Here is a 12048-nt window from a genome sequence, read left to right as displayed (position 1 = left end):
TCCACTAATCTGAAAGTTGCAGAAAGACCAGCGGTGACTAAGGTACAGCAAAGTAATGAAATATCATACTAAAAAGGAAACCAGATAGGGTGAGAACCTTCATAGAAGAAGGTGCTTCTCTCAGTAGAGAGAAGAGGTCCATCACCTAGGGACTAGCTGGGAGTGAGAGGCATTTATACAGGGCGAAGTCCATGCAGCTATTATTCTTGGTCCTTAACCACTTAGCAACCGGCCCATAGCCAAATGACGGCTACAGGGTGGTTGCTTAACTCTGGGAGAGCTTACTATGACGTTCTCCTCTGGGGCGTGCACCCGAGAACTTCCTTGACCGCCGGATCCAGAGGACCTGGCGCATCACGGATCACGGTCAAATGACGGAGCGATCACGTGCAAACAAACCGGCGTGATTTCCGGTTCCTCCCTCCCCTCTCCGTCCAGTGTGAGTGGAGAGGGGAGAGATGGGTGGAAGCAGCGCTGTGGGCTGTATCTGTAGTGCCCACAGCATGCTCAGTGACACATCCATCGATCCATCCATGCTCAACCATCCATACTCTGCATACTCATCCATACCCATCCATACTCTGCATGCTGTGCATACCCAACCATGCTCTGCATACTCTGCATGCTGTGCATACCCAGCCATACTCTGCATACCCATCCATCCATACTCAACATTCTCATGCATCCATCCTCATCCATACTTGGCCTACTCATCCATCCATCCATCCTCAGCAATACTAATGCATTCATCCATCCATGCTCAGCCATCCCATCCACTCCCATTCATAATTAGCTGTACCCAGCCTTCCTCAGCCATACCCAGCCATCCCATCTATACTCAGACATACTCATTCATGCTCATCCATCCCCATTCATGCTCATCCATGCCACATCCATGCCACTACAGTGCCTCACAAAAGTGTAATAGGTAGTCAAATTAGATTTGAAACTTCCCTAGAACACCTGATGGTGCTCCCTGCATGTTGGTCCTCTGTATGTGGCCACACGGTGGAAAAGTCTCACACATGTGGTATCGCCATACTCAGGAGAAGTAGGAGAATCTATTTTTGGGTGTAATTTTTGGTATGTGTCAGAAATATTTTGTAAATGGACAACGCTGTGTAAAAAAAAAATGCGTTTTCATTTTCTTTACACATTTTCCAAAAACTTGTAGAAAAAAATGGCATGTTCAAAAGACTCAATATGCCTCAGATTATACATTGGGTTGTTTTCTTTCCAAAATGGGGTCATTTTTGGGGCATTTCCATTATCCTGGTTCTCCAGGGCCTTCAAAAATGTAAGAGGTAGTCAAGAAATTAGATGTGTAATTTATGCTCCAAGAACGCCCGATGGCGCTCACTGCATGTTGGGCCTCTGTATGTGGCCACGCTATGTAAAAGTCTCACACATGTGGTATTGCCATACTCAGGAGCAGTAGTAGAATGTGTTTTGGGGTGTAATTTGTGGTATGCATATGCTGTGTGTGAGAAATAACCTGCTAATATAACAATTTTGTGAAAAAAAAGAAAAGAAAATCTTGATTTTGCAAAGAATTGTGGGAAAAAAATTACAACTTCAAAAAACTCACTATGCCTCTTACTAAATACCTTGGAATGTCTACTTTCCAAAAAAGGGGTCATTTGGGGGGTATTTGTACCTGGCTTGTTAGGGTCTCAAGAAATTAGATAGGCTGTCAGTACTTCAGGTGTGATCAATTTTCAGAAATTGGCAGCATAGCTTGTGGACTCTATAACTTTGAAAAAGACCAAATAATATACACTGATTTGGGTTATTTTTACCAAAGATATGTAGTGGTATAAATTTTGGCCAAAATATATAAAGAAAAATTACTAATTTCCAAAATGTTATAACAGAAACAAAGAAAAATGCATTTTTTACATATTTTTTCTGTCTTTTTTTTCTCTTATAGCGCAAAAAAATAAAAAGCCCAGCGGTGATTAAATACCACCAAAAGAAAGCTCTATTTGTGTGAAAAAAAGGACAACAATTTCAAATAGGTATAGTGTTGTATGACTGAGTAAGTGTCATTCAAATTTTGAGAGCACCAAAAGCTGAAAATTGGTCTGGTTATTAAGGGGGTTCAAGTGCCCAGTGGTCAAGTGGTTAAGGTAGCTGCATATAACTATTTTTAATGATTTAAAGAAGCCTGTGTTCTGTACTGTACATTTGGGAAAGGTCTTTAAATTGAACCTGCCACAGTCCCCTAAATTTTACAAAATTCTTAAGTACCAGCAGGCAGTACAAATCAACTTCTCTTTAGTGTTCGTGAGGATCCCCTGGACCTTGACATAAATGAGAACTTTACATCTTCAGTTCTGGAGCTCAGTCTTGCCTACTGCTATTTTGCTATCCATCATTGGGGGTTATTTACTAAAGGAAAATCCACTTTGCACTGCAAGTGCACTTGAAAGTACACTGAAAGTGCAATTGGAAGTAAAGTTGCTGTAGATTTGAGGTGGACTTGCAAGGAAAATAAAAAACAGCATTTGAGCTTGCATATGATTGGATGATAAAATCAGCAGAGCTTCCACTCATTTCAGATCTACCCCTTAGATTTAGAGCGACTGCACTTCCAAGTGCACTTGCAGTGCAAAGTGGATTTTCCTTTCGTAAATAACACCCAATGTGTCTCAGCAGCCAATAAATGTACTCTCATATGATAATGGTATGATGGACACAAGCAACAAATATACAGACTTCAAAATAATGGCCTTCTTATAGTCTGATGCAGTTTTATAGATGGCCATTATTCTTGCATCTACCATACTTCAAAGCAGACCAGGAGTATCCTACAAAAAAATACCGAGCTGGCCCTTGGACCATTGCCTTTGCAAGCATTCCAAGGATATTGTCCCATTTAGAAATTCACATCGGAGGGAATAAAAAGGGTTTTTTTCATTTAAAAATATATACCACATGGTATAAAATAAGAAAATAATTAAATACATACATCATCCAAGGCTTTTGACTGAATGTAATTGAAATACGGAAATTCTTTAAAGATAGCCCGAAATTGTTTAGCTTTAATGTTAAAGAAATGTAATCTACTCTTAAAAAAAAAAAAAAATTATATATATATATATATATATATATATATATATATATATTATATACACATACATACATACACACACACACACACACACACACACACACAGCGGGTAAAATAAGTATTGAACACGTCACCATTTTTCAAGGTAAATATATTTCTAAAGGTACTATTGACTGGATCATTCGGAAGTTTATAAATCCTCTGTAACCAATGGAATCAGTACGTTTTGCAACAATAAAGCTTGCCGAGGTCTTGAGAGAGCTCTTTGCTTTTACCCATCATGAGATGTTTCTTGTGTGACACCTTGGTAATAAGACACCTTTTTATAGGCCATCAGTTGAGAATGAACTAGCTGATAGTAATTAGAACTGACAAGGGGCAGGATTGCTTTCTAATTACTGATAGATTTCAGCTGGTGCCTTGTCTTTCCATGCCTGCTTGTACTTCCCTACATTCATGTGTTCAATACTTTTTCCCCCATGTCATTCCATTTTATTACACAACTACATTTCTGAACTTATTTGTTTTGGTTTCTTTGTACTGTATGTATGGATGGATTGCATGGATTGTCACGACATGTGGTAAAAATTTTATGTCAATAACACCTTTACAAATATATTTACCTAGAAAAATATACACACACACTGTATCTCACAAAAGTGAGTACACCCCTCACATTTTTGTAAATATTTTATTATCTATTTTCATGTAACACTGAAGAAATTACACTTTGCTACAATGTAAAGCAGTGAGTGTATAGCTTGTATAACAGTGTACATTTGTTGTCCCCTCAAAATAACTCAACACACAGCCATTACTGTCTAAACTGCTGGCAACAAAAGTGAGTACACCTCTAAGTGAAAACGTCCAAGTTGGGCCCAAAGTGTCAATATTTTGTGTGGCCCAAATTATTTTCCAGCATTGCCTTAACCCTCTTGGACAAGGAGTTCACTAAAGCTTTACAGGTTGCCACTTGAGTCCTCTATCACTCCTCCATGACAGCATCACAGAGCTGGTGGATATTAGAGACACTGCGCTCCTGGGATGCCCCACAGATGCTCAGTGGGGTTCAAGTCTGGAGACATGCTTGGCCAGTCCATCACCTTTAGCCTCAGCTTCGTTAGCAAGGCAGTGGTCGTCTTGTAGGTGTGTTTGGGGTCGTTATGTTGTAATACTGCCCTGCGGCCCAGTCTTCAAAGGGAGGGGATCATGTTCTGCTTCAGTATGCCACAGTACATGTTGGCATTCATGGTTCCCTCAATGAACTGTAGCTCCCCAGTGCTGGCAGCACTTATGCAGCTCCAGACCATGACACTCCCACCACCATGCTTGACTGTAGGAAAGACTTGTCTTTGTACTCCTCACCTGGTTGCCGTCACACACTCTTGACACCATCTGAACCAAATAATTTTATTTTGGTCTCATCAGACCACAAGACATGATTCCAGTGATCCATTTCCTTAGTCTGCTTGTCATCGGCAAACTGTCTGTGGGCTTTCTTGTGCATCATCTTTAGAAGAGGCTTCCTTCTGGGATGACAGCCATGCAGATTAATTTGATGCAGCATGTGGTGTATGGTCTGATCACTGACAGGCTGACCCCCCACCCCTTCAACCTCTGCAACAATGCTGTCAGCACTCATACATCTATTTCCAAAAGACAATCTCTGGATATGTGATGAAGAGATATCCCTGCGCTGACAAAATAGATACAACGAGTACTGCTGGAAACACTGAGGGAAATGTCAGAACCCAGGTAAATAGACAGACTAAAGATAGTGCGGCTCTGTACATAGATTATGCGTATAAATTAAAAATAAAGTGCAAAAGTGCTCTGAATTAGAAACACTAAAAAAACTGCAATTTTTGTGATATGGAAGCACAGATAAGGTATAAACACAAGATAAGATGAATTAAAATAAAGTGTGAAAGTGCTCTGGATTAGAAGACACTAAAAAAAAACAATTCTTGTGGTATCGAAGCACAGATAAGGTTTAAACACAAGGTAAAAAACATTTATCACACATTATTCATTGTTATTCTTCAGATAAATGTACTGGTGCTAGTGATCACTTCCTGCAATGTAGTGCTAGAAATAGGTGACTTCTTGTTCTCTGTTGAACGTGATATATGGGTGTCCCCTTACCTTACTGCGGTAAGGTAACAGCATATTAATATGTATCTTTAATATGGAACCGTTGTAATCGACCCAATTTGGCGTCTTTGGCTTTGCTGGTGTATATTTCCTGTTTACAATCAGCATCCCTTTTTAAGACCCTGGTATGTCCGGAGAGGGTAAACCTCCTCCTCCATAGTGACAGTCTTCAGCCTCCAAAGGATGAAAGGCCTAGGCCATCTTTATGTAGAACAACCATTCTTTTTTCAGATCCTCAGAGAGTTCTTTGCCATGAGGTGCCATGCTGAACTTCCAGTCACCAGTATTGAGAGAGTGAGAGCGATAACACCAAATTGAATACACCTGCTCCCCATTCACACCTCAGACCTTGTAACACAGAGTCACATGACACCGGGGAGGGAAAATGTCTAATAGGGCCCAATTTGGACATATTCACTTAGGGGTGTACTCACTTTTGTTATCAGAAGTTTAGACATTAATGGCTGTGTGTTGAGTTATTTTTAGGGGACAGCAAATAGTGTAATTTCTTCAGTGTTGTCACATGAAAAGATATAAAATATTTACAAAAATGTGAGGGGTGTACTCACTTTTGTGAGATACTGTATGTATATATGCACACACACACACACACACACACACACACACACACAGTATATAAAAACATTTAAATAAGAAATATTGCAGTGTCTAGCAAACCTGTCCTATAACATACATGAGGAATATACAGTCTGTGGGATACCCAGTACAATTATCTGTTGGACACCTCATTCTGGATTATTTTATAATCTTCTCAAGACAATAATAACTAAAAACTCTATTTAATACCAGAACACCTTAAAGCAAAACATTTTTTTTTAAACAGTTGTCTTAATTGTCTTTCTGAGAAAAAAAATAAAAAATCTTCATGTTACAATGAAATATTTAGTGAATCAACCATTCTGGTTTTACAAAGCATTGTGGGTTTTCTAGAAAGGCACAGATGAAGCTTTATGCTTTCAGATACTCTTTTCATCTGATTGAGGCTCCATTCACACTTATGCCGCGTAAACACGATCAAATAATCTGGTGGAAAAGTCCCGTGTATGGGCTAAGAAAGTAGTTTTGCACCAAAATATGTCCACCAGACTCGCAGTTCCTGTGTGGACATATTGTGTGCTGGTCCGCCATACTTTTGAAATGAACGGACTTTCCCGCGCACGGAGAAAAGTCCGTTCATTTTGAGCGCGGCTCCAGGTAGCCGGGACCAGCGAATGGTCGCTGGCCCCGTCACCTGATATGGACTTAAAGAGGAAGCCCTACGCCGAAAAAACGGCGTGTGGGTCCCCCCCAGGTCCATATCAGACCCTTATCTGAGCACGCAACCCGGCCGGTCAGGAAAGGTGGTGGGGAAGAGCGAGCGCCCCCCCCCCTCCTGAGTCGTACCAGGCCGCGTGCCCTCAACATGGGGCCCCCCACCCCAAAGCACCTTGTCCCTGGTCGTTGGTTGTCAGGATCTGCGGGCGGGGGGCTTATCGGAATCTGGGAGCCCCCTATGTGAATGAGTATGGGGGGCATGCGGCATGTGGCGACTTAAATAGGGGCATCGCCGGATGATGTCCCCGCCCATTATGATGTTACAGTCCCAGAGGATGCTGGGACTGCGACATCATAATGGGCAGTGACATCATCCGGCGGTGTCCCTATATAAGTCGCCGCACGCCGCATGCCTGTCATTGTGGCCAGAGACAGTGACAAGGCAACAGCTCAAGAAGAGAAGAAGAGAAGAACAGAAGGCGGCGAAAGAAGACCGGGCCACCGCTTGTAAAAGAGCTAGAAGAAGGCGCGGAGGCCCGGCAAGAAGAACCGAAGAGGGGGACAAGACCCCCAAAGTCGGAAGAAGACCCCTGGACGGCGGCGAAGAAGAAAGCTGGGCTCCTCCACTAGCAAAAGAGCAGAAGATAGCGGAGGAGTCCGGCGAGAAGACCCCCCAAGATGGAAGAAGACCCCCCCATGTTGAGGGCACGTGGCCTGGTACGGCCCGGGGGGTGCGCTCGCTCGTCCCCACCCACTTTCCTGTCCGGCTGGGTTGTGTGCTCATATAAGGGTCTTATATGGACCTAGGGGGGACCCCCACACCGTTTTTTCGGCGTAGGGCTTCCCCTTTAACTCCATACCAGGTGACGGGGCCAGCGACGCTTCATTCGCTGGTCCCGGCTACCTGGAGCCGCGCTCAAAATGAACAGACTTTCCTCCGTGTGTGTGGGCAAGTCCGTTCATTTAAAAATTACGGCAGATAATCCAGCGGACTACGTCTGCCGGACCTAGTCTGCCGGAAAAGTCACGTGTGTGGGCAGGTATGGTCATCTGGACAGTCCGGCGGACTTTAGGCATTTTGTAGCTTGAAGCTCAAAGCTCCAAAAATGCCCAGCAAAAGGAATCCCTTTGTTTTCAATGGCCCCTGTTCATATCCGAGCACCTGTCGCTTGAAAAAGCTGTTTTTGTGCCATGTTTAATATGTTGATAAAAAAAATAAAAAATAAATTAGGAATCTGAGGAACTCCTGTTCCTGAAGAGCCAGGAAGGCCTAGCAAGGGAGGCTCCACTGCACCACCAGGTGGAGATGCAAGGCAGCATAATTAAATACATATCCTTTTTTATACGCTGGCCTATAATGTACTTCACATCCCACTGCCCCAGCCATTTTACCACTAGTCCCACCACCAACTGTTAAACCATATGCTGAACTCCGCACACCTCTTTTTCCACCATCCTCTTACCGCACATCCTAACTTTACTACAATGGCCAACCTTTCTCACCATGCCATTATCTGACTACCATTTAGCCCCCAGGACTAGACATTTTCCATCAATCAATACCTTCACTGCCATGCATAGCCCACACAGACATTCACATCTGCCTTTTATAGATCTTCAGTTTTGCAGCTCTGTAATCTCTCTTTTTATCAGGCAAGATCGTAAGGCATGCCGGTACTAGTAGTTCCATGTCTTTAACTTTAACTAAGATTCTACTGTTACCCGTTATCTCCCAAGACTTGTGTTTAAGAGGTTAGCCACCTGCAGATGATCCAGTTAGCTACATGCCCAGCCAAGCCATCTTTCTTTTTATTTAAGCAGCGCTTACAGGAGCATGGGGGATAATATTATGTATGAGGAACACAGATGTTGGGGGGTCCCAGGGAATGTAGTTACACAGAGTGGAACAGGTGTCCCAAGGAATACAGATACACAGGACACATGTCAAGTACACAAGTAGTCTAGGACAGGGGGCATACCTATTGGTACTGATGAAGGGGGAGAACCCAGCCTGCCCATAGTGCAGCCTACAGTGTAGGTATCTACTGTGAACTAAGGGCTGGTAATTAGATATGAGCCCCCTTGCATCACTGAGACATAAAGATCACTGGTCAGTATGTAATACAGCTCAAGCTGGCAGAAGTGCACAGGAACACACTGAAGCACTGTGGGAATGGGTAGTTGTGCACGGAAACACACAGGATATATAGAAGCAGAGGCGGCTCTAGACTTTCTGAGGCCTTAGGCAAAACTTAGACATGAGGCCCCACTCACGCCCATAATGGGAAAAATATTATAAAAATGATAAAAATTAACTGTATGAATGCATATATTAACTTAATTCCTATGAACTATGAATTCACCGTTTCTATAAATTTCTCTAGCCAATTATTCTTTAATCAAATATCATTAAACATAGGGTGGGTGGGTATATATGTTACACGCACACAGATATAGATCAAATTGTGCAGCTGCCTACTCATTATCCTTTGTGCTGTCTCATAAATGTGAAATTAATTTGTCAACAAAGTATAAAACAAAAAAAAAAGTAATTTTACAACATATTCTAAAACATAACCTGTTTAATGCAACAAGTCCAATCCAGCTAAGGAGCAGTCCCAGCTGAGGGATATAGTCATAGTCCAACCCAGCTGATAGACATAGTCCGACCCATCCAATCCAGCTAAGGGACAGTCCCAGATAAGAGACAGCCCAGCTAAGAGACAGTCCAATCCAGCTAAAGGACAGTCACCGACCTCACATCCATGATACAAGAGATGGTCAGAGACTGTGTACGGGCAATAATACAGGAGATGGTCAGAGACTGTGTGTGGACAATGATACAGGAGATGGTCAGAGACTGTGTGTGGACAATGATACAGGAGATGGTCAGAGACTGTGTGTGGACAATGATACAGGAGATGGTCAGAGTCTATGCAGACAATTATACAGGAGACGGTCAGAGACTGTGCAGACAATGATACAGGCAAGGGTCAGAGACTGTGGACAATGATACAGGAGATGGTTTTATTATGGTAATGACAAGCAAACTCTTACCTGGCTAACATGGTATCAAACGTTGGAGCCACTGACAGGGTGCTGACAGACAATCATGCAGGAGATGGTCATAGACTGCGGAAAATTATACAGGAGATGGTCAGAGACTGTGTGTGGACAATGAATCAGGAGATGGTCAGAGACTGTGTGTGGACAATGAATAAGGAGATGGCCAGAGACTGTGTGTGGACAATGATACAGGAGACGGTCAGAGACTGTGTGTGGACAATGATACAGGAGACGGTCAGAGACTGTGTGTGGACAATGATACAGGAGACGGTCAGAGACTGTGTGTGGACAATGATACAGGAGACGGTCAGAGACTGTGTGTGGACAAGGATACAGGAGACGGTCAGAGACTTGCAGAGACAATGATACAGGAGACGGTTTTATTATGGTAATAACAAGCAAACTCTTACCTGGCTAACACGGTATGAAAAGTTGGAGCCACTGACAGGGTGCTGACAGACAATCATGCCACAAAGATGCAGGAGATGGTCAGATACTGTGCGCAGATAATGATACAGGAAATGGTCAGAGACTGTGGGCGGACAATGATACAGGAGCCACTGTGCCATCAAAAGCAGCCACCGTGCCAGTAATCGCAGCCACTGTGTCATCAAACACAGCCACTGTGTCATCAAACGCAGCCACTGTGCCCTCAAACGCAGCCACTGTGCCAAAACGCAGCCACTGTGCCCATCAATTGCAGCCACTGTGCCCATCAAACTCAGCCACTGTGCCCATCAAATGCAGCCACTGCGCCATCAAACGCAGCCACTGTGCCATCAAATGCAGCCACTGTGCCCTCAAACGCAGCCACTGTGCCCTCAAACGCAGCCACTGTGCCCTCAAACGCAGCCACTGTGCCCATCAATTGCAGCCACTGCGCCATCAAACACAGCCACTGTGCCATCAAACGCAGCCACTGTGCCCATCAAACGCAGCCACTGCGACATCAAACGCAGCCACCGTGCCAACAAAAGCAGCCACCGTGCCATCAAACACAGCCACTGTGCCCATCAATTGCAGCCACTGTGCCATCAAACTCAGCCACTGTGCCCATCAAATGCAGCCACCGTGCCCATCAAATGCAGCCACTGCGCCATCAATTGCAGCCACCGTGCCATCAAACTCAGCCACTGTGCCCATCAAATGCAGTCACTGCGCCATCAAACGTAGCCACTGTGCCCATCAAACGCAGCCACTGTGCCATCAAATGCAGCCACTGTGCCATCAAACGCAGCCACTGTGCCATCAAACACAGCCACCGTGCCCATCAAATGCAGCCACTGTGCCCATCAATTGCAGCCACCGTGCCCATCAATTGCAGCCACCGTGCCATCAAACTCAGCCACTGTGCCCATCAATTGCAGCCACCGTGCCATCAAACTCAGCCACTGTGCCCATCAATTGCAGCCACCGTGCCATCAAACTCAGCCACTGTACCCATCAAATGCAGTCATTGCGCCATCAAACGCAGCCACTGTGCCATCAAACGCCGCCACTGTGCCATCAAACGCAGCCACTGTGCCCATCAATTGCAGCCACTGTGCCATCAAACACAGCCACCGTGCCCATCAAATGCAGCCACCGTGTCATCAAACTCAGCCACTGTGCCCATCAAATGCAGCCACTGTGCCATCAATTGCAGCCACCGTGCCATCAAACTCAGCCACTGTGCCCATCAAATGCAGTCACTGCGCCATCAAATGCAGCCACTGTGCCAGCAAACGCAGCCACTGTGCCCATCAAACGCAGCCACTGTGCCATCAAACGCAGCCACTGTGCCCATCAAACTCAGCCACTGTGCCATCAAACGCAGCCACTGTGCCATCAAACACAGCCACCGTGCCCATCAAATGCAGCCACTGTGCCATCAAACGCAGCCACTGTGCTCAATAATTGCAGCCACTGTGCCATTAAACCCAGCCACTGTGCCATCAATTGCAGCCACCATGCCATCAAACACAGCCACTGTAAAGCATCCTCAGTAAAGCAGATGAAAAGTTATTTTTAGAATGTGTGAAAATAAAACTGTCTTGTCAATGCAGAGTTAATATGGCCTTTGGACTCTTAGATTTGGTGGGGGTGCATTGTTGTTAGGTTTTTCATATATATATATATATATATATATATATATATATATGAAAAACCTATATATAAACTGTACCTGATGATCCTGCTCCTCGCCTTGGTGGTTGGTGACAAATTGGTAAAGGCAGCAGGACTCAGTTGGAGAAGCAACACATGATGTTCTAGCTCTGCCCTGCAGTGCAATCTGGGAGTTGTAGTCTCTGCAGAGCACAGGCACCAGACGGCCATGTTAAAGTCTATGTGCCTGTGCTCTGTGGGAGAACTACAATTCCCGGCATGCAATGGGGCCGCCGTTAGGGGAAGGAAGGGCTAGGACTCGGAGGACAGCGCTGCTGCTATTGGACACACAGGCAGCCTAAGCCATGCATATTAGACAGTCGGACATACTCTTA

The 12048-nt window shown here is 44.5% G+C and overlaps 1 protein-coding gene across 1 annotated transcript in view; it reads right to left on the bottom strand.

Annotated features, from left to right (window-relative positions):
- Positions 1-7972, bottom strand: part of HFM1 (helicase for meiosis 1) — a 397375-nt gene extending 389403 nt beyond the window's left edge. The window contains 2 exon segments of the mRNA XM_077451089.1: positions 2972-3042; positions 7966-7972. Coding sequence (XP_077307215.1) covers positions 2972-3042; positions 7966-7972 — 78 coding nt within the window.
- Positions 7973-12048: the final 4076 nt, after the last annotated feature.

This window comes from Lithobates pipiens, unplaced genomic scaffold, assembly GCF_037356315.1.
Source record: "Lithobates pipiens isolate NorthernLeopardFrog02 unplaced genomic scaffold, aLitPip1_a1.2 Scaffold_23, whole genome shotgun sequence".
Taxonomy (NCBI): Eukaryota; Metazoa; Chordata; class Amphibia; order Anura; family Ranidae; genus Lithobates; species Lithobates pipiens.
This window is presented reverse-complemented; position numbering and strand designations above follow the sequence as displayed.